The 24089-nt window shown below is 49.1% G+C and overlaps 1 protein-coding gene across 1 annotated transcript in view; it reads left to right on the forward strand.

Annotated features, from left to right (window-relative positions):
* LOC139369011 (plexin-B3-like) overlaps positions 1 to 24089 on the forward strand; it is a 279425-nt gene that overhangs the window by 240317 nt on the left and 15019 nt on the right. The window contains exons 18-30 of the mRNA XM_071108578.1: positions 112 to 288; positions 7236 to 7380; positions 9017 to 9250; positions 11756 to 11914; positions 15853 to 16001; positions 17871 to 17971; positions 18575 to 18792; positions 19467 to 19645; positions 20138 to 20204; positions 20588 to 20734; positions 21212 to 21365; positions 22897 to 23000; positions 23204 to 23285. Coding sequence (XP_070964679.1) covers positions 112 to 288; positions 7236 to 7380; positions 9017 to 9250; positions 11756 to 11914; positions 15853 to 16001; positions 17871 to 17971; positions 18575 to 18792; positions 19467 to 19645; positions 20138 to 20204; positions 20588 to 20734; positions 21212 to 21365; positions 22897 to 23000; positions 23204 to 23285 — 1916 coding nt within the window. The remainder of the gene's footprint in view (positions 1 to 111; positions 289 to 7235; positions 7381 to 9016; positions 9251 to 11755; positions 11915 to 15852; positions 16002 to 17870; positions 17972 to 18574; positions 18793 to 19466; positions 19646 to 20137; positions 20205 to 20587; positions 20735 to 21211; positions 21366 to 22896; positions 23001 to 23203; positions 23286 to 24089) is intronic.

Here is a 24089-nt window from a genome sequence, read left to right on the forward strand (position 1 = left end):
CTCTTCCCCAGTGTTGAGGAGGTGAATGGGACTCACCTGGTATACAGGACCAGCCCCAGTAACCAGACAGACACCATAATGATAACTCTCTCCTCCTCTCCTCTTCCCCAGTTTTGAGGAGGTGAATGGGACTCACCTGGTATGCAGGACCAGCCCCAGTAACCAGACAGCAGAGCTGACAGTGAGGGTGTTGTTTGGGAAGGCAGAGAGGAGCGTACCTGGGCAGGTGTTTCACTACATGGAGGACCCTGTCATCACCGCAGCATCGCCTGCTGAGAGCTTCTACGAGTGAGGAACACTTATTGGAGAATTCAATGTGTCCCAAATGGCACCCTATTCCCTATATAGTGTTCCCTATTCCCTATATAGTGTTCCCTATTCCCCATATAGTGTTCCCTATTCCCCATATAGTGTTCCCTATTCCCCATATTGTGTTCCCTATTCCCTATATAGTGTTTCCTATTCCCCATATAGTGTTCCCTATTCCCTATATAGTGTTCCCTATTCCCCATATAGTGTTCCCTATTCCCCATATAGTGTTCCCTATTCCCCATATAGTGTTCCCTATTCCCCATATAGTGTTCCCTATTCCCCATATAGTGTTTCCTATTCCCCATATAGTGTTCCCTATTCCCCATATAGTGTTCCCTATTCCCCATATAGTGTTCCCTATTCCCCATATAGTGTTCCCTATTCCCCAAATAGTGTTCCCTATTCCCCATATAGTGTTCCCTATTCCCCATATAGTGTTCCCTATTCCCCATATAGTGTTCCCTATTCCCCATATAGTGTTCCCTATTCCCCATATAGTGTTCCCTATTCCCCATATAGTGTTTCCTATTCCCCATATAGTGTTCCCTATTCCCCATATAGTGTTTCCTATTCCCCATATAGTGTTTCCTATTCCCCATATAGTGTTCCCTATTCCCCATATAGTGTTCCCTATTCCCCATATAGTGTTCCCTATTCCCCATATAGTGTTCCCTATTCCCCATATAGTGTTCCCTATTCCCCATATAGTGTTCCCTATTCCCCATATAGTGTTCCCTATTCCCCATATAGTGTTCCCTATTCCCCATATAGTGTTCCCTATTCCCCATATAGTGTTTCCTATTCCCCATATAGTGTTTCCCATTCCCCATATAGTGTTCCCCATTCCCCATATAGTGTTCCCCATTCCCCATATAGTGTTCCCCATTCCCCATATAGTGTTCCCCATTCCCCATATAGTGTTCCCCATTCCCCATATAGTGTTCCCCATTCCCCATATAGTGTTCCCCATTCCCCATATAGTGTTCCCCATTCCCCATATAGTGTTCCCCATTCCCCATATAGTGTTCCCCATTCCCCATATAGTGTTCCCCATTCCCTATATAGTGTTCCCCATTCCCCATATAGTGTTTCCTATCCAACATATGGTGTTCCCTATTCCCCATATAGTGTTCCCTATTCCCCATATAGTGTTCCCTATTCCCCATATAGTGTTCCCTATTCCCCATATAGTGTTCCCTATTCCCCATATAGTGTTTCCTATTCCCCATATAGTGTTCCCTATTCCCCATATAGTGTTCCCAGTAGATGGGGAATAGGGCAGTAGATGGGGAATAGGGCAGTAGATTGGGAATACGGCAGTAGATCGGGAATAGGGCAGTAGATGGGGCAGTAGATGGGGAATAGGGTAGTAGATGGGGAATAGGGCTGTAGCTTGGGCAGTTCATGGGGATTAGAGCAGTAGATATGGCAGTAGATGGGGAATAGGGCAATAGATGGGGCAGTAGGTGTGCAATGGGGCAGTAGATAGGCAATGGGGCAGTAGATGGGCAATGGGGCAGTAGAGGGGCAATGGGGCTGTAGATATGGCAGTAGATGGGGAATGGGGCAGTAGATGGGTAATGGAGCAGTAGATGGGGAATAGGGCAGTAGATATGGCAGTAGGTGTGTAATGGGGCAGTAGGTGTGTAATGGGGCAGTAGATTGGCAATGGGGTAGTAGAGGGGCAATGCGGCTGTAGATATGGCAGTAGATGGGGAATGGGGCAGTAGATGAGTAATGGGGCAGTAGATGGGGAATAGGGCAGTAGATGGGTAATGAGGCAGTAGACAGGGAATAGGGAAGTAGATGGGGCAGTAGATGGGGAATAGGGTATTTGATGGGGCAGTAGATGGGGAATAGGGCATTAGATGGGGCAGTAGATGGGGAATAGGGCATTTGATGGGGCAGTAGATGGGGAATAGGGCAGTAGATGGGTCATGAGGCAGTAGACAGGGAATAGGGAAGTAGATGGGGCAGTAGATGGGGAATAGGGTATTTGATGGGGCAGTAGATGGGGAATAGGGCAGTAGATGGGTCATGAGGCAGTAGACAGGGAATAGGGCAGTAGATGGGGAATAGGGTATTTGATGGGGCAGTAGATGGGGAATAGGGCAGTATATGGGTCATGAGGCAGTAGACAGGGAATAGGGAAGTAGATGGGGCAGTAGATGGGGAATAGGGTATTTGATGGGGCAGTAGATGGGGAATAGGGCATTAGATGGGGCAGTAGATGGGGAATAGGGCATTTGATGGGGCAGTAGATGGGGAATAGGGCAGTAGATGGGTCATGAGGCAGTAGACAGGGAATAGGGAAGTAGATGGGGAATAGGGTATTTGATGGGGCAGTAGATGGGGAATAGGGCATTAGATGGGGCAGTAGATGGGGAATAGGGCATTTGATGGGGCAGTAGATGGGGAATAGGGCAGTAGATGGGTCATGAGGCAGTAGACAGGGAATAGGGCAGTAGATGGGGAATATTGCAGTAGATGGGGAATATTGCAGTAGATGGGGAATGGGGTACTAGATGGGGAATAGGGCAGTAGATGGGTCAGTGAATGGGGCAGTAGATTGGGAATGAGGCAGTAGATGGGGAATGGGGCAGTAGATGAGTAATGGGGCAGTAGATGGGGAATAGGGCAGTAGATGGGGAATAGGGCAGTAGATGGGGAATAGGGCATTTGATGGGGCAGTAGATGGGGAATAGGGCAGTAGATGGGTCATGAGGCAGTAGACAGGGAATAGGGAAGTAGATGGGGCAGTAGATGGGGAATAGGGCAGTAGATGGGGAATATGGCATTTGATAGGGCAGTAGATGGGTAATGGGGCAGTAGATGGGGAATGGGGCAGTAGATGGTGAATGGGGCAGTAGATGGGGAATGGGGCAATAGATGGTGAATAGGGCAATAGATGGTGAATAGGGCAATAGATGGGGAATGGGGCAGTAGATGGGGAATAGGGCAGTATATGGGGCAGTAGATTGGGAATGGGGCACTAGATTGGGAATGGGGCAATAGATGGGGAATGGGGCAATAGATGGGGAATGGGGCAATAGATGGGGAATGGGGCAATAGATGGGGAATAGGGCAATAGATAGGGCACTAGATGGGGAATAAGGCAGTATATGGGGCAGTAGATTGAGAATGGGGCAGTAGATAGGGCTTTAACAAGGGCTGTAGCTGCGGCAGTTGATGGGGAATATTGCAGTAGATGGGGAATATTGCAGTAGATGGGGAATGGGGTACTAGATGGGGAATAGGGCAGTAGATGGGGCAGTGAATAGGGCAGTAGATGAGGCAGTGAATGGGGCAGTAGATGGGGAATAGGGCAGTAGATGGGGCAGTGAATGGGGCAGTAGATGGGGAATAGGGCAGTAGATGGGTCATGAGGCAGTAGACAGGGAATAGGGAAGTAGATGGGGCAGTAGATGGGGAATAGGGCAGTAGATGGGGAATATGGCATTTGATAGGGCAGTAGATGGGCAGTAGATGGGGAATGGGGCAGTAGATGGTGAATGGGGCAGTAGATGGGGAATGGGGCAATAGATGGTGAATAGGGCAATAGATGGGGAATGGGGCAGTAGATGGGGAATAGGGCAGTATATGGGGCAGTAGATTGGGAATGGGGCAATAGATTGGGAATGGGGCAATAGATGGGGAATGGGGCAATAGATGGGGAATGGGGCAATAGATGGGGAATAGGGCAATAGATAGGGCACTAGATGGGGAATAAGGCAGTATATGGGGCAGTAGATTGAGAATGGGGCAATAGATGGGGAATGGGGCAATAGATGGGGAATGGGGCAATAGATAGGGCACTAGATGGGGAATAAGGCAGTATATGGGGCAGTAGATTGAGAATGGGGCAGTAGAAAGGGCTGTAACAAGGGCTGTAGCTGCAGCAGTTGATGGGGAATATTGCAGTAGATGGGGAATATTGCAGTAGATGGGGAATGGGGTACTAGATGGGGAATAGGGCAGTAGATGGGGCAGTGAATAGGGCAGTAGATGGGACAGTGAATGGGGCAGTAGATGGGGAATGGGGTACTAGATGGGGAATAGGGCAGTAGATGGGGCAGTGAATAGGGCAGTAGATGGGGCAATAGGTGTGGAATGGGGCAGTAGATGGGGAATGGGGTACTAGATGGGGAATAGGGCAGTAGATGGGGCAGTGAATAGGGCAGTAGATTGGGAATGGGGCAGTAGATGGGGAATGGGGCAGCAGATGGGGCAGTAGATGGGGAAAGGGGCAGTGAATAGGGCAGTAGATGGAGGATAGGGCAGTAATTGTTGAATAGGGCAGTGGATGGGGGAATAGGGCAGTAATTGTTGAATAGGGCAGTGGATGGGGGAATAGGGCAGTAATTGTTGAATAGGGCAGTGGATGGGGAACGGGGCAGTAGATGGGGAATGGGGCAGTGGATGGGGAAAGGGCAGTAGATTGGGAACGGGGCAGTGGATGGGGAACGGGGCAGTGGATGGGGAACGGGGCAGTAGATATGGCAGTAGATGGGGATTATGGCAGTAGATGAGTAATGGGGCAGTAGGTGTGTAATGGGGCAGTAGATGTGGAACGGGGCAGTAGATGGAGAACGGGGCAGTAGATGGGGAACGGGGCAGTAGATGGAGAACGGGGCAGTAGATGGGAACAGGGCAGTAGATGGGGAACGGGGCAGTAGATTGGGAACGGGGCAGTGGATGGGGAACAGGGCAGTAGATATGGCAGTAGATGGGGATTATGGCAGTAGATGAATAATGGGGCAGTAGATGGAGAACGGGGCAGTAGATGGAGAACGGGGCAGTAGATGGAGAACGGGGCAGTAGATGGAGAACGGGGCAGTAGATGAGGAACGGGGCAGTGGATGGGGAACGGGGCAGTGGATGGGGAACGGGGCAGTGGATGGGGAACGGGGCAGTAGATATGGCAGTAGATGGGGATTATGGCAGTAGATGAGTAATGGGGCAGTAGATGGGGAACGGAGCAGTAGATGAGGAACGGGGCAGTGGATGGGGAACAGGGCAGTGGATGAGGAATGGGGCAGTGGATGGGGAACGGGGCAGTGGATGGGGAACGGGGCAGTAGATATGGCAGTAGATGGGGATTATGGCAGTAGATGAGTAATGGGGCAGTAGGTGTGTAATGTGGCAGTAGATGGGGAACGGGGCAGTAGATGGGGAATAGGGCATTTGATAGGGCAGTAGATGGGCAGTAGATGGGGAATGGGGCAGTAGATGGGGAATGGGGCAATAGATGGTGAATAGGGCAATAGATGGGGAATGGGGCAGTAGATGGGGAATAGGGCACTAGATAGGGCACTAGATGGGGAATAGGGCAGTATATGGGGCACTAGATTGGGAATGGGGCACTAGATGGGGAATGGGGCAATAGATGGGGAATGGGGCAATAGATGGGGAATAGGGCAATAGATAGGGCACTAGATGGGGAATAAGGCAGTATATGGGGCAGTAGATTGAGAATGGGGCGGTAGATAGGGCTGTAACAAGGGCTGTAGCTGCGGCAGTAGATGGGGAATATTGCAGTAGATGGGGAATATTGCAGTAGATGGGGAATAGGGCAGTAGATGGGGCAGTGAATAGGGCAGTAGATGGGGCAGTAGGTGTGGAATGGGGCAGTAGATGGGGAAAGGGGCAGTGAATAGGGCAGTAGATGGAGGATAGGGCAGTAATTGTTGAATAGGGCAGTGGATGGGGAATAGGGCAGTAATTGTTGAATAGGGCAGTGGATGGGGGAATAGGGCAGTAATTGTTGAATAGGGCAGTGGATGGGGGAATAGGGCAGTAATTGTTGAATAGGGCAGTGGATGGGGAACGGGGCAGTAGATGGGGAACGGGGCAGTGGATGGGGAAAGGGCAGTAGATTGGGAACGGGGCAGTGGATGGGGAACGGGGAAGTGGATGGGGAATGGGGCAGTAGATGGGGAAAGGGGCAGTGAATAGGGCAGTAGATGGAGGATAGGGCAGTAATTGTTGAATAGGGCAGTGGATGGGGAACGGGGCAGTGGATGGGGAACGGGGCAGTGGATGGGGAACGGGGCAGTGGATGGGGAACGGGCAGTGGATGGGGGAATAGGGCAGTGGATGGGGAACGGGGCAGTGGATGGGGAACGGGGCAGTGGATGGGGAACGGGCAGTGGATGGGGGAATAGGGCAGTGGATGGGGAACGGGGCAGTGGATGGGGAACGGGGCAGTGGATGGGGAACGGGGCAGTGGATGGGGAACGGGGCAGTGGATGGGGAACGGGGCAGTAGATGGGGAACGGGGCAGTAGATGGGGAACGGGGCAGTAGATGGGGAACGGGGCAGTAGATGGGGAACGGGGCAGTAGATGGGGAACGGGGCAGTAGATGGGGAACGGGGCAGTAGATGGGGAACGGGGCAGTAGATGGGGAACGGGGCAGTAGATAGAGAACGGGGCAGTAGATGGGGAACAGGGTGCCATTTAGAACACAAATAGTGCTGCAGATGAAAACCAGATTACCTGTCGGTCGGTCTCGACCAGGTGGGCCTGTAGGTCGGTCTCGACCAGGTGGGCCTGTAGGTCGGTCTCGACCAGGTGGGCCTGTCGCTCGGTCTCGACCAGGTGGGCCTGTCGCTCGGTCTCGACCAGGTGGGCCTGTCGCTCGGTCTCGACCAGGTGGCCTGTCGGTCGGTCTCGACCAGGTGGGCCTGTCGCTCGGTCTCGACCAGGTGGGCCTGTCGGTCGGTCTCGTCCAGGTGGGCCTGTCGGTCGGTCTCGACCAGGTGGGCCTGTCGCTCGGTCTCGACCAGGTGGGCCTGTCGCTCGGTCTCGACCAGGTGGGCCTGTCGGTCGGTCTCGACCAGGTGGCCTGTCGGTCTGTGAATAATATAAACCAGATAGTGTGATATATCTTATTAAATATCTTATTAAATTAATGTTTTTCCAGGGGTGGGCGTAGTATAAAGGTGAGTGGGCGTAGCCTGTACGTGGTCCAGCAGCCAATGCTAACTGTGTGGGTGGAGCCTAAAGAGAACACGCTGGTGAGGAGGAGGAGGAACAACCAACTGGTCTTCAACAGCACAGTTTCAAAGGTAAAGCCCGGATTGATACTGCCTTTACACAGGCAGCCCAATTCTGATATTTTTCACTAATTTGGAACAATCAGATCAGCTCTTTTGCCAATAATTGGACAAAACATCTGAATTGGTCTGCCTGTGTAAACGCAGCCATTGTATTGTCATATATTTGAGAGACAGAGACAGAAAGAGAGACAGAGAGAGAGAGTTAGTCAGTTAGTCAGGGGTTGGGGTCTCTCTCTGTCTCTCTCTGTCTCTCTCTGTGTCTCTCTATATCAGTAAGCCTTTATGTTGATGGAATTTATATGAATGACTAGAATATTCCACCCTGAAGCAATATAATCAAATGAAATTGATTAGAATTATGTGTAACCATAGTCTGTATAATATGTCTATAATAGCATCTTAAAAACAGACTGTCTGAGCAAGATTCGGTGCCGACCTTGGCTGGGGTCACTGAGAGTACTTCCCAGGGTCTCGGTCTCCCTATCTTGAGGGAGGATGGGGAGTAAGTCTCACGGATTCCCCTAATCTTTGTCGGCTGGGTAGCAGGACATTGTGTGCGTATGTTAGTGTGAATGTGTGTGTGTGAGAAGCCAGTATAAAATGAATTGTTTTGTTCAACAGACCAGAACTTTCCCGGGAATAAACCTAATTGACTATTTTAGCTGGGCCTCTTGTCTGTTTCATTTCAACCAGTATCTTACAAATCCTGATGAACAGACTGAGTAGTTTAATTGAATTGGTTTATGAACATTGAGAACATAATTCTCGTGACACTTTACCTGCCAGCCTGAACAAGAGGACCACAGGGGACATGTTGTTCTCCTTCTGTTGTGTTGTCCTGGATGGTTTTAAATGCAGTGTATCCACGGGGTTGAATGGGGTTTTAAATGCAGTGTATCCATGGGGTTGAATGGGATTTTAAATGCAGTGTATCCATGAGGTTGAATGGGATTTTAAATGCAGTGTATCCTTGAGGTTGAATAGGATTTTAAATGCAGTGTATCCTTGAGGTTGAATGGGATTTTAAATGCAGTGTATCCTTGAGGTTGAATGGGATTTTAAATGCAGTGTATCCACGGGGTTGAATGGGGTTTTAAGTGGTCAAATAAATCAAATGGGAAGCTTCTGGACTCATGGTAATGTGGTTAACTGATTCAGACCCCAACCAACGTCTCTCTCTGTCTCTCTCTCTGTCTCTATGTGTCTCTCTCTCTGTCTCTCTCTGTCTCTCTCTGTCTCTCTCTCTGTCTCTCTCTCTGTCTCTCTCTCTGTCTCTCTGTGTCTCTCTCTGTGTCTCTCTCTGTCTCTCTCTCTGTCTCTCTCTCTGTCTCTCTCTCTGTCTCTCTCTCTGTCTCTCTCTCTGTCTCTCTCTCTGTCTCTCTCTCTGTCTCTCTCTCTCTGTCTCTCTCTCTCTGTCTCTCTCTCTCTGTCTCTCTCTGTCTCTCTGTCTCTCTCTCTCTCTGTCTCTCTCTCTCTCTCTCCTGTCTCTCTCTGTCTCTCTCTGTCTCTCTCTGTCTCTCTCTCTCTATCTCTCTGTCTCTGTCTCTCTCTGTCTCTGTCTCTCTGTCTCTCTGTCTGTCTCTGTCTCTCTCTCTGTCTGTCTCTGTCTCTCTCTCTCTGTCTCTCTCTCCCGCTCTCTCTGAAGCAGGAGCGTTGTACGGTGGTCTCTTCCTCTGAGATGAACTGTTTGACCCCGCGTGTGACCCCTGACACTAAGGTCATGGGGGTGTGGTTTGAGCTGGACAACGTTAAGGTGTCATTTGAGAGCGTCACGGGGAAGACGTTCTCTTACTACCCCAACCCCGAGCTGTTGGCTCTGAACAGAGACGACCCAGACACACCCTACCGCTTCAAACCTGGAGGGGTCATCGCTGTAGAGGTGAGAGAAATTAATACAAACCTGGAGGGGTCATCGCTGTAGAGGTGAGAGAAATTAATACAAACCTGGAGGGGTCATCGCTGTAGAGGTGAGAGAAATTAATACAAACCTGGAGGGGTCATCGCTGTAGAGGTGAGAGAAATTAATACAAACCTGGAGGGGTCATCGCTGTAGAGGTGAGAGAAATTAATACAAACCTGGAGGGGTCATCGCTGTAGAGGTGAGAGAAATTAATACAAACCTGGAGGGGTCATCGCTGTAGAGGTGAGAGAAATTAATACAAACCTGGAGGGGTCATCGCTGTAGAGGTGAGAGAAATTAATACAAACCTGGAGGGGTCATCGCTGTAGAGGTGAGAGAAATTAATACAAACCTGGAGGGGTCATCGCTGTAGAGGTGAGAGAAATTAATACAAACCTGGAGGGGTCATCGCTGTAGAGGTGAGAGAAATTAATACAAACCTGGAGGGGTCATCGCTGTAGAGGTGAGAGAAATTAATACAAACCTGGAGGGGTCATCGCTGTAGAGGTGAGAGAAATTAATACAAACCTGGAGGGGTCATCGCTGTAGAGGTGAGAGAAATTAATACAAACCTGGAGGGGTCATCGCTGTAGAGGTGAGAGAAATTAATACAAACCTGGAGGGGTCATCGCTGTAGAGGTGAGAGAAATTAATACAAACCTGGAGGGGTCATCGCTGTAGAGGTGAGAGAAATTAATACAAACCTGGAGGGGTCATCGCTGTAGAGGTGAGAGAAATTAATACAAACCTGGAGGGGTCATCGCTGTAGAGGTGAGAGAAATTAATACAAACCTGGAGGGGTCATCGCTGTAGAGGTGAGAGAAATTAATACAAACCTGGAGGGGTCATCGCTGTAGAGGTGAGAGAAATTAATACAAACCTGGAGGGGTCATCGCTGTAGAGGTGAGAGAAATTAATACAAACCTGGAGGGGTCATCGCTGTAGAGGTGAGAGAAATTAATACAAACCTGGAGGGGTCATCGCTGTAGAGGTGAGAGAAATTAATACAAACCTGGAGGGGTCATCGCTGTAGAGGTGAGAGAAATTAATACAAACCTGGAGGGGTCATCGCTGTATAGGTGAAAGAAATTAATACAAACCTGGAGGGGTCATCGCTGTAGAGGTGAGAGAAATTAATACAAACCTGGAGGGGTCATCGCTGTAGAGGTGAGAGAAATTAATACAAACCTGGAGGGGTCATCGCTGTAGAGGTGAGAGAAATTAATACAAACCTGGAGGGGTCATCGCTGTAGAGGTGAGAGAAATTAATACAAACCTGGAGGGGTCATCGCTGTAGAGGTGAGAGAAATTAATACAAACCTGGAGGGGTCATCGCTGTAGAGGTGAGAGAAATTAATACAAACCTGGAGGGGTCATCGCTCCTGACTAACCATGTCTCCCCCCCCCCAGGGTAAGGACCTGACTAACCATGTCTCTCCCCCCCCCAGGGTAAGGACCTGACTAACCCATGTCTCCCCCCAGAGTAAGGACCTGACTAACCCATGTCTCTCCCCCACCTCCCCCCAGGGTAAGGACCTGAGTAACCCATGTCCCCCCCCCCCAGGGTAAGGACCTGACTAACCCATGTCTCTCCCCCCCCAGGGTAAGGACCTGACTAACCAATGTCCCGCCCCCCCCCAAGGTAAGGACCTGACTAACCCATGTCTCTCCACCCAGGGTAAGGACCTGACTAACCCATGTCCCTCCCCCCCAGGGTAAGGACCTGACTAACCCATGTCCCCCCCAGGGTAAGGACCTGACTAACCCATGCCTCTCCCCCAGGGTAAGGACCTGACTAACCCATGTCCCCCCCAGGGTAAGGTCCTGACTGACCCATGTCTCTCCCCCCCAGGGTAAGGACCTGACTAACCCATGTCCCCCCCAGGGTAAGGACCTGACTAACCCATGTCTCTCCCCCACCTCCCCCCAGGGTAAGGACCTGAGTAACCCATGTCCCCCCCCCCAGGGTAAGGACCTGACTAACCCATGTCTCTCCCCCCCAGGGTAAGGACCTGACTAACCAATGCCCCCCCCCCAGGGTAAGGACCTGACTAACCCATGTCTCTCCCCCCCCCCAGGGTAAGGACCTGACTAACCCATGTCTCCCCCCCCCCAGGGTAAGGACCTGACTAACCCATGTCTCTCCACCCAGGGTAAGGACCTGACTAACCCATGTCCCCCCCCAGGGTAAGGACCTGACTAACCCATGCGCCCCCCCAGGGTAAGGACCTGACTAACCCATGTCTCTCCCCCACCTCCCCCCAGGGTAAGGACCTGAGTAACCCATGTCCCCCCCCAGGGTAAGGTCCTGACTAACCCATGTCTCTCCCCCCCAGGGTAAGGACCTGACTAACCCATGTCCCCCCCAGGGTAAGGACCTGACTAACCCATGTCTCTCCCCCACCTCCCCCCAGGGTAAGGACCTGAGTAACCCATGTCCCCCCCCAGGGTAAGGACCTGACTAACCCATGTCTCTCCACCCAGGGTAAGGACCTGACGCGTGCGATGACCCGAGGGGAGGTGGTAGCCAGGCTGGGGGACCAGGAGTGTGAGGTCAAGACTCTGGACAGTACTCACCTATACTGTGAACCTCCTGAGAAACAGCCAGCCAGTCTGGGGAGCAACCAACTGCCCAGCCTGAGGGTTAGTCTACTGTATCTACACACACAGCCTCGGGGTTAGTCTACTGTATCTACACAGCCTGAGGGTTAGTCTACTGTATCTACACAGCCTGAGGGTTAGTCTACTGTATCTACACACACAGCCTCTGGGTTAGTCTACTGTATCTACACAGCCTGAGGGTTAGTCTACTGTATCTACACACACAGCCTCTGGGTTAGTCTACTGTATCTACACAGCCTGAGGGTTAGTCTACTGTATCTACACAGACTGAGGGTTAGTCTACTGTATCTACACACACAGCCTCGGGGTTAGTCTACTGTATCTACACAGCCTGAGGGTTAGTCTACTGTATCTACACACACAGCCTCTGGGTTAGTCTACTGTATCTACACACACAGCCTCTGGGTTAGTCTACTGTATCTACACAGCCTGAGGGTTAGTCTACTGTATCTACACAGCCTGAGGGTTAGTCTACTGTATCTACACACACAGCCTCTGGGTTAGTCTACTGTATCTACACAGCCTGAGGGTTAGTCTACTGTATCTACACACACAGCCTCGGGGTTAGTCTACTGTATCTACACAGCCTCGGGGTTAGTCTACTGTATCTACACAGCCTCAGGGTTAGTCTACTGTATCTACACACACAGCCTCGGGGTTAGTCTACTGTATCTACACAGCCTGAGGGTTAGTCTACTGTATCTACACAGCCTGAGGGTTAGTCTACTGTATCTACTACACACACAGCCTGAGGGTTAGTCTACTGTATCTACACACACAGCCTCAGGGTTAGTCTACTGTATCTACACAGCCTGAGGGTTAGTCTACTGTATCTACACACACAGCCTCGGGGTTAGTCTACTGTATCTACACAGCCTCGGGGTTAGTCTACTGTATCTACACAGCCTGGGGGTTAGTCTACTGTATCTACACAGCCTGAGGGTTAGTCTACTGTATCTACACAGCCTGAGGGTTAGTCTACTGTATCTACACAGCCTGAGGGTTAGTTTACTGTATCTACACAGCCTGAGGGTTAGTCTACTGTATCTACACAGCCTCAGGGTTAGTCTACTGTATCTACACAGCCTCAAGGGTTAGTCTACTGTATTTACACAGCCTCAAGGGTTAGTCTACTGTATTTACACAGCCTCAAGGGTTAGTCTACTGTATCTACACAGCCTGAGGGTTAGTCTACTGTATCTACACAGCCTGAGGGTTAGTCTACTGTATTTACTCAGCCTGAGGGTTAGTCTACTGTATCTACACAGCCTCAGGGTTAGTCTACTGTATCTACACAGCCTCAGGGTTAGTCTACTGTATCTACACACACAGCCTCAGGGTTAGTCTACTGTATCTACACAGCCTCAGGGTTAGTCTACTGTATCTACACAGCCTCAGGGTTAGTCTACTGTATCTACACAGCCTCAGGGTTAGTCTACTGTATCTTAGTATAATGGTTGGATATCAATCAAATTTATTTATAAAGGCCTTCTTACATCAGCTGATATCTCAAAGTGCTGTACAGAAACCCAGCCTAAAACCCCAAACAGCAAGCAATGCAGGTGTAGAAGCACAGTGGCTAGGAAAAACTCCCTAGAAAGGCCAAAACCTAGGAAGAAACCTAGAGAGGAACCAGGCTATGAGGGGTGGCAAGTCCTCTTCTGGCTGTGCCGGGTGGAGATTATAACAGAAAATGGCCAAGATGGAAAAAAGCTTTCCTTGAAACAGTCTTGATATGTTCGTCAAAAGAGAGATCAGGGTCCAGAGTAACGCCGAGGTCCTTCACCGTTTTATTTGAGACGACTGTACAACCATCAAGATTAATTGTCAGATTTAACAGAAGATCTCTTTGTTTCTTGGGACCTAGAACAAGCATCTCTGTTTTTTAAGAGTTTAAAAGTAGAAAGTTTGCAGCCATCCACTTCCTTATGTCTGAAACACATGCTTCTAGCGAGGGGCAATTTTGGGGCTTCACCATGTTTAATTGAAGTGTACAGCTGTGTGTCATCCGCATAGCAGTGAAAGTTAACATTATGTTTTCGAATGACATCCCCAAGAGGTAAAATATATAGTGAAAATAATAGTGGTCCTAAAACGGAACCTTGAGGAACATTGAAATGTACAGTTGATTTGTCAGAGGAAAACCATTCACAGAGACAAACTGATATCTTTCTGACAGAAATACTTCTGGCCCTTCTTTGGACAATGTGTTAACAACCCTCCAGACGAGCTTCAATGCCATACAACTCTCCTTCTGTGGCCTCCAACTGCTCTTAAACGCTAGTAAAACTAAATGCATGCTCTTCAATCGATCACTGCCCGCACCTGCCCGCCCGTCCAGCCTCACTACTCTGGACGGCTCTGACTTAGAATACGTGGACAACTACAAATACCTGGGTGTCTGGTTAGACTGTAAACTCTCCTTCCAGACTCATATTAAACATCTCCAATCCAAAATTAAATCTAGAATTGGCTTCCTAGATCGCAACAAAGCATCCTTCACTCATGCTGCCAAACATACCCTCGTAAAACTGACCATCCTACCGATCCTCGACTTTGGTGATGTCATCTATAACACTCTACTCAACAAACTGGATGCAGTCTCTCACAGTGCCATCCGTTTTGTCACCAAAGCCCCATATACTACCCACCATTGCGACCTGTACGCTCTCGTTGGTTGGCCCTCGCTTCATACTCGTTGCCAAACCCACTGGCTACAGCTTATCCACAAGTCTCTGCTAGGTAAAGCCCCGCCTTATCTCAGCTCACTGGTCACCATAGCAGCACCCACTCGTAGCACGCGCTCCAGCAGGTATCTCTCATTGGTCACCCCCAAAGCCAATTCCTCGTTTGGCCGCCTTTCCTTCCAGTTCTCTGCTGCCAATGACTGGAACTAACTGCAAAAATCACTGAATCTGGAGACTCATATCTCCCTCACTAACTTTAAGCACCAGCTGTCAGAGCAGCTCACAGATCACTGCACCTGTACATAGCCCATCTGTAAACAGCCTATCCAACTACCTCATCCCCATACTGTATTTATTTATTTATTTATCTTGCTCCTTTGCACCCCAGTATCTCTACCTGCATATTCATCTTCTGCACCATTCCAGTGTTTAATTGCTATATTGTAATTACTTCGCCACCAAATAAATAAATAACCTCACTACTGAGTTCCAAACTGCCTCTGGAAGCAAGGTCAGTACAATAACTGTTCATCGGGAGCTTCATGAAACATGTTTCCATGGCCGAGCAGCCGCACACAAGCCTAAGATCACCATGTGCAACGCCAAGCGTCGGCTGGAGTGTAAAGCTCTCTGGACTCTGGAGCTGGAAACGTGTTTTCTGGAGTATTACAGTGAAGGGAAATCTTAACACATTCTAGATTATTCTGTGTTTCCAACTTTGTGGCAACAGTGTGGGGTAGGCCCTGTCCTGTTTCGTGATCCCGGGAAGGACCCGGGGAATAGCTGAGGGGACTGGAATTGGTCAAACCCACAGTTCATTATTAAATGATCCTCGATCCTTAAAATAATGACGGTCATAACTTTCTTACATGAACGGGGAGGTTATTAACTTCGCCCCAGACAATCGGTCTGAGATCGATTTAAGTTTCAGTCCTGGGATTGTTTTGTTACTTTAAACTCTAAAATCAGTTGATGAGTATGTTTCTCCCTCGCTCTTGGTCCCCTCTCCCTCGCTCTTGGTCCCCTCTCCTTCGCTCTTGGCCCCCTCTCCCTCGCTCTTGGCCCCCTCTCCCTCGCTCTTGGCCCCCTCTCCCTCGCTCTTGGCCCCCTCTCCCTCGCTCTTGGCCCCCTCTCTCTCTCTCTCTCTCTCTCTCCCCTCTTCTTTCTCCCCCTCTCTCCTCTCTCTCTCCCCTCTTCTTTCTCCCCCTCCCACCTCTCTCTCTCCCCTCTTCTTTCTCCCCCTCTCTCCTCTCTCTCTCCCCCTCTCTCTAGGTGGTAATGGGGAAGCTGAACGTAGACCTGGGTACAGTGCAGTATGATACAGAAGGCCTCTCACCTGTTCCTCTGGCTGCCCAGGTGGGTCTGGCTGCAGGGGCTGCTGTGGTGGTCCTAGTGGTGCTGGTCATCATCCTCATGTACAGGTCAGTCACAGGCACACTAACACACACACACACACACACACACACACACTAACACACACGCACTAACACACACACACGCACTAACACACACACGCACTAACACACACACGCACTAACACACACACGCACTAACACACACACGCACACTAACACACGCACTAACACACGCACCAACACACACTAACACACACTAACACACACTAACACACACACACGCACTAACACACACACACACACACTAACACACACTAACACACACACACGCACTAACACACACACACACACACTAACACACGCACTAACACACACTAATACACACACGCACTAACGCAAACACACGCACTAACACACACACGCACTAACACACGCACCAACACACACTAACACACACACACACACTAACACACACTAACACACACACACACGCACTAACACACACACACGCACTAACACACACACACACACTAACACACACACACACGCACTAACACACACACGCACTAACACACGCACCAACACACACTAACACACACACACACACTAACACACACTAACACACACACACGCACTAACACACACACACGCACTAACACACACTAACACACACGCACTAACACACACACACGCACCAACACACACACACACACTAACACACACACATACTAACACACACACGCACTAACACACACTAACACACGCACTAACACACACACTAACACACACACTAACACACACACTAACACACACACTAACACACACACTAACACACACACTAACACACACACGCACTAACACACACACACACACACACACTAACACACACACACACACACACTAACACACACACACACTAACACACACACTAACACACACGCACACACTAACACACACGCACACACTAACACACACGCACACACTAACACACACACACACACTAACACACACACACACACACTAACACACACACACTAACACACACACACTAACACACACACACTAACAGACACACACACACACACTAACACACACACACACACACACACTAACACACACACACACACACACACACTAACACACACACACACACACTAACAGACACACTAACACACACACACACACACGCACTAACACACACACGCACTAACACACGCACCAACACACACTAACACACACACACACACTAACACACACTAACACACACACACGCACTAACACACACACACGCACTAACACACACTAACACACACGCACTAACACACACACACGCACCAACACACACACACACACTAACACACACACACACTAACACACACACGCACTAACACACACTAACACACGCACTAACACACACACTAACACACACTAACACACACACTAACACACACACTAACACACACACTAACACACACACGCACTAACACACACACACACACACACACTAACACTAACACACACACACACTAACACACACACTAACACACACGCACACACTAACACACACGCACACACTAACACACACGCACACACTAACACACACACACACACTAACACACACACACACACACACACACACACACACTAACACACACACACTAACACACACACACACACTAACAGACACACACACACACACTAACACACACACACACACTAACACACACACACACACACACACTAACACACACTAACACACACACACACACTAACAGACACACTAACACACACAAACACTAACAGACACACTAACACACACACACGCTAACATGTCATCTCAATGGGTCAGAATGTAGAGGTGCAGATGGGGTTGAAAAGGTGAGAGGTGAGAGGTTATCTCTGACATTAAATAACTGTTTCTCACTGTGTGTGCAGGAGGAAGAGCAAGCAGGCTCTGAGAGACTACAAGAAGGTTCTGGTTCAGCTGGAGACTCTGGAGATCAATGTGGGAGACCAGTGCAGGAAGGAGTTCACAGGTAAATACTCCTATCAGCCTGTTTAGTAGAGTCTGAAATGAAACCCTATTTATCTGGCCCAAGGAGAGTGATCCGGGCCCATGGAGAGTGACCCGGGCCCAAGTATTGCTGAATAGAGGTTAGGGTGCCATTTGGGACCAGGAATATTCGCCTTTACAGACAGGATTAATTTATCCTCTCCTCTCCTCCCCTCTCCTCTCCTCTCCTCTCCTCTAATCCTCTCCTCTCTACTCCTCTCTATTCTCCTCTCCTCTCCTCTTCTCTTATCTACTCCTCTCTTCTCCTCTCTTCTCCTCTCTACTCCTCTCTACTCCTCTCCTCTCCTCTAATCCTCTCCTCTCCACTCCTCTCTACTCCTCACCTCCGCTCCGCTCCTCTCCTCTCCTCTCCTCTAATCCTCTCCTTTCTACTCCTCTCTTTTCTCCTCTCCTCTCCTCTCCTCTTCTCTTATCTACTCCTCTCTTCTCCTCTCTACTCCTCTCTACTCCTCTCCTCTAATCCTCTCCTCTCTACGCCTCTCTACTCCTCTCCTCCTCTCCCCTTCTCCCCTCCCCTCCTCCCCTCCCCTCCCCTCCTTTTCTCCTCTCCACTCCTCCTCTCCAGATCTGATGACAGAGATGATGGATCTGAGTAGTGATGTGGGTGGACCAGGTATTCCTCTCCTGGACTATAAGACGTATGCGGAGCGCGTGTTCTTCCCCGGCCAGAGGGGGGCTCCACTGAGTCAGGACCTGAACCTGCCAGAGTCCCGCAGGCAGACAGTAGAACAAGGGCTGGGACAACTCAACAGCCTCCTCAACAACAGACTGTTCCTTATCAGGGTGAGCATCATAGCAGGCTGAGTGGGATACTGCTGTCTAAATCGATTTCCAGAAACGTTCATTCACTGCAGGAGTCTCTAGCGAAGCACATTTCTGTGACCAACAAACAAAGATTTCTCTAACTCTAATCTCTCTCCTCCTCCTCCTCTCCTCCCTCTCCTCCTCGCCCTCCTCCTCTCCTCCCTCTCCTCCTCGCCCTCCTCCTCCTCCCTCTCCTCCTCGCCCTCCTCCTCCTCCCTCTCCTCCTCGCCCTCCTCCTCCTCCCTCTCCTCCTCGCCCTCCTCCTCCTCCTCCCTCTCCTCCTCGCCCTCCTCTTCCTCCCTCTCCTCCTCGCCCTCCTCTTCCTCCCTCTCCTCCTCGCCCTCCTCCTCCTCCCTCTCCTCCTCGCCCTCCTCCTCCTCCCTCTCCTCCTCGCCCTCCTCCTCCTCCCTCTCCTCCTCGTCCTCGTCCTCGTCCCTCGCCTCCTCGCCCTCCTCCCTCGCCTCCTCGCCCTCCTCCTCCTCCCTCGCCCTCCTCCTCGCCCTCCTCCTCCCTCTCCTCTTATACTTTCCTCTTCCCCTCCTCCTCTCCTTCTCCCTCTCCTCCTCTCCTCCCTCTCCTTCTCCCCCTCCTCCCCTCCTTCTCCCCCTCCTCCCCTCCTTCTCCCTCTCCTCCTCTCCTTCTCCCCACTCCAGTTCATCCACACCCTAGAGGCCCAGCAAAACTTCTCCCAGCGTGACCGTGGCTACGTGGCGTCTCTGCTGACCATGGCCCTGCACGACCAGCTGGAGTACTTCACTGATGTCATGAAGACCTTACTGGGAGACTTGGTGCAGCAATACGTCACCAAGAACCCCAAACTCATGCTGCGCAGGTGGGTCCTGGTGGACCTGGACCAGTTACATCTCACATATCACTATATAGTGAAGTCTCTTTGACCAGGGTCTATATATAGTGAAGTCTCTTTGACCAGGGTCTATATAGTGAAGTCTCTTTGACCAGGGTCTATATATAGTGAAGTCCCTTTGACCAGGGCCAACAGGGCTCTTTAGCTCAGTGGGCTAACACGGCCTTGACGAACCCGTTTTGTGTAACAGAGGTGGTTCGGTGAACCACTTGATGAACCAGTTATTTTGAGGTGTGAAGACCAGATTCCCAGGCTTCAGCTCAGTAGCATTTCCCCTGGCTTTTACATTGTTCCTAACTTCTCTCTTTCCTCCCTCTTTTCTCTCCTTCCCTCTCTCTCTCGCTCTCTCTCTCTCTCTCTCTCGCGCTCTCTCTTGCTCTCTCTTGCTCTCTCTTGCTCTCTCTCGCTCTCTCTCGCTCTCTCTCGCTCTCTCTCGCTCTCTTTCGTTCTCTGTCTCAGGACGGAGACAGTGGTGGAGAAGATGCTCACCAACTGGATGTCCATCTGTCTCTACTCCTTCCTCAAGGTGTGTGTGAAGCTGAACATTTTTCCCGACTTCCTCATTACCCACAGAAATGTGTCAAATCAAATTGTATTTGTCACATACACGTGTTTAGCAGGTGTAGCGAAATGCTTGTGTTGTCATAAATACGTGTGTATCTGACCCTCCTACTGTGTGCCCCTGTAGGAGGTGGCTGGGGAGCCCCTGTATATGCTGCTCTATCGTATGTGTGTGTGTGTCTGTGTGCCCCTGTAGGAGGTGGCTGGGGAGCCCCTGTATATACTGCTCTATCGTATGTCTCAGCCAAGCTCTCCCTCTCTCCTCTCTACTCTCTCTCTGTCTCTCTAAATGTCTCCATTATTCCCATGAACGTGTGTATCTGACCCTCCTACTGTGTGCCCCTGTAGGAGGTGGCTGGGGAGCCCCTGTATATGCTGTACAGAGCCATCAAGTACCAGGTGGATAAGGGACCAGTAGACGCTGTGACGGGGAAGGCCAAGCGCACCCTGAACGACAGCCATCTACTGAGAGAGGACATCGACTACTGCTCGATCGTATGTCTCTCGTTTCATCATCAGACATACATCTTCTTTTGAACCGTTTCCAAATAGATTTGTTGTGGCTGATGTCTGGAAGAGAGAAGTCACTCCACTTCGTATGAAGACGTCTGAGTCCACCTTAAGTCCACTGATACACTTCAGCTGTATCTGAAATGGCACCCTATTCCCTGTATAGTATAGACCCATATAGACCATAGGGCTCTGGTCTAAAGTAGTGCACTATATAGGGAATAGGGTCCCATAGGGCTCTGGTCTAAAGTAGTGCACTATATAGGGAATAGGGTTCCATAGGGCTCTGGTCTAAAGTAGTGCACTATATAGGGAATAGGGTGCCATAGGGCTCTGGTCTAAAGTAGTGCACTATATAGGGAATAGGGTTCCATAGGGCTCTGGTCTAAAGTAGTGCACTCCATTTCACACACTACCCTCTCTCTCTCTAACTCTTTACTACTCTCTCCTCTGTCTGGTCAGACTCTGGTGGTGAAGAGTGGTGTGGAGGTGCAGCCGTGTCCCGTCAAGGTGTTGGACACCGACACCATCACACAGGTCAAAGACAAGATCCTAGACCAGATCTATAAAGGAGCTCCCTTCTCACAGAGACCTGCTGCAGACTCACTAGACCTGGGTAAGGTATAGAGTCCTGGGTAAGGTATAGAGGCCCGGGTAAGGAACAGGGACCCGAGGCCCGGGTAAGGAAAGGAATAGAGTCCCGGGTAAGGAATAGAGTCCCGGGTAAGGAATAGAGTCCCGGGTAAGGAATAGAGTCCCGGGAAAGGAATAGAGTCCCGGGAAAGGAATAGAGTCCCGGGAAAGGAATAGAGTCCCGGGTAAGGTATAGAGTCCCGGGAAAGGAATAGAGTCCCGGGTAAGGTATAGAGTCCCGGGTAAGGTATAGAGACCCGGCTAAGGAATAGAGTCCCGGGTAAGGAACAGGGACCCGAGGCCCGGGTAAGGAACAGGGACACCCGAGGCCCGGGTAAGGAACAGGGACACCCGAGGCCCGGGTAAGGAACAGGGAATAGTTGTCTATGGCTATTGTTACCTCAATGAATATAATAGCAAAACTCTACTAATGAATTTGATGTTTTAATTATGGTCAATGTGATGTTTTAATTGGTGGTCAACGTGGCGTTTTAATTGGTGGTCAATGTGATGTTTTAATTGGTGGTCAATGTGATGTTTTAATTGGTGGTCAATGTGATGTTTTAATTGGTGGTCAACGTGATGTTTTAATTGGTGGTCAATGTGATGTTTTAATTGGTGGTCAATGTGATGTTTTAATTTCTGGTCAACGTGATGTTTTAATTGGTGGTCAACGTGATGTTTTAATTGGTGGTCAATGTGATGTTTTAATTGGTGGTCAACGTGACGTTTTAATTGGTGGTCAACGTGATGTTTTAATTGGTGGTCAATGTGATGTTTTAATTGGTGGTCAATGTGACGTTTTAATTGGTGGTCAATGTGATGTTTTAATTGGTGGTCAATGTGATGTTTTAATTGGTGGTCAATGTGATGTTTTAATTGGTGGTCAACGTGACGTTTTAATTGGTGGTCAATGTGATGTTTTAATTGGTGGTCAATGTGATGTTTTAATTGGTGGTCAATGTGATGTTTTAATTGGTGGTCAATGTGATGTTTTAATTGGTGGTCAATGTGACGTTTTAATTGGTGGTCAACGTGATGTGTTAATTGGTGGTCATCGTGATGTTTTAATTGGTGGTCAATGTGGCGTTTTAATTGGTGGTCATCGTGATGTTTTAATTGGTGGTCAACGTGATGTTTTAATTGGTGGTCAACGTGACGTTTTAATTGGTGGTCAACGTGATGTTTTAATTGGTGGTCAACACACCAGTTCTGGTTTCCAGAACCTTTAGTGAGAAATACTGAACCGTCAGTTTGTAAAGCACCATTCATACAAGGTTACTCTGCAAACAGAGATCTGGGTATGTGACGGAGATGTTTGTATGAACCAGGCTCAGGGTTAACTTGCCCGAGACCTGAAGAATCGCGTTAGCTCCCCAAGCTAATCACTAGGCTTGAGCTTATCGGGCTAGCACGGTCTTGTAACGTTCAGGTAACCAGGGTTCAAACACAGGCATTCTGTCCCGAGGATGTTTTCGTCACTGATATGAGGTGAATGTGATTTTCGTCGTCAGAATGGAGATCGGGGCAGGCGGGTCACCTGACTCTGTCAGACGATGATGTCACAGCAGTCGTCCAGGGACGCTGGAAGAAACTCAACACTCTGCAGCACTACAAGGTACCACACACACACACATACACACACACACACCACCCCTACACACACACACGACCCACACACACGACCCCTACACACACGACCCCTACACACACACGACCCCTACACACACACGACCCCTACACACACACGACCCCCACACACACGACCCCTACACACACACACTGATGAGATCTGCTAAAGTAATTGTTTACTCTCCTCAGGTGCCAGACGGAGCGACCGTGGCTCTGATCCCCAGATCAGCTGTCGTCATGGGGATACCCCAGGTCTACCAGACTGGAGAGAGTAAAAACTGATATACTAGAACCTGTTATACTACTATAGAACCTGTTATACTACTATAGAACCTGTTATACTACTATAGAACCTGTTATACTACTATAGAACCTGTTATACTACTATAGAACCTGTTATACTAATATAGAACCTGTTATACTATAGATCCTGTTATACTACTATAGAACCTGTTAAACTATAGAACCTGTTATACTACTATAGAACATGTTATACTACTATAGAACCTGTTATACTACTATAGAACCTGTTATACTACTATAGAACCTGTTATACTACTATAGAACCTGTTATACTACTATAGAACCTGTTATACTACTATAGAACCTGTTATACTACTATAGAGCCTGTTATACTACTATAGAACCTGTTATACTACTATAGAACCTGTTATACTACTATAGAACCTGTTATACTACTATAGAACTTGTTATACTACTATATAACCTGTTATACTATAGAACCTGTTATACTAGAACCTGTTATACTACTATAGAACCTGTTATACTACTATAGAACCTGTTATACCACTATAGAACCTGTTATACCACTATAGAACCTGTTATACTACTATAGAACCTGTTATACTACTATAGAACCTGTTATACTATAGAACCTGTTATACTACTATAGAACATGTTATACTACTATAGAACCTGTTATACTACTATAGAACATGTTATACTACTATAGAAACTGTTATACTATAGATCCTGTTATACTACTATAGAACCTGTTATACTACTATTGAACCTGTTATACTACTATAGAACCTGTTATACTACTATAGAACCT

Source organism: Oncorhynchus clarkii, chromosome 16 (assembly GCF_045791955.1).
Source record: "Oncorhynchus clarkii lewisi isolate Uvic-CL-2024 chromosome 16, UVic_Ocla_1.0, whole genome shotgun sequence".
NCBI classification, from domain to species: Eukaryota; Metazoa; Chordata; class Actinopteri; order Salmoniformes; family Salmonidae; genus Oncorhynchus; species Oncorhynchus clarkii.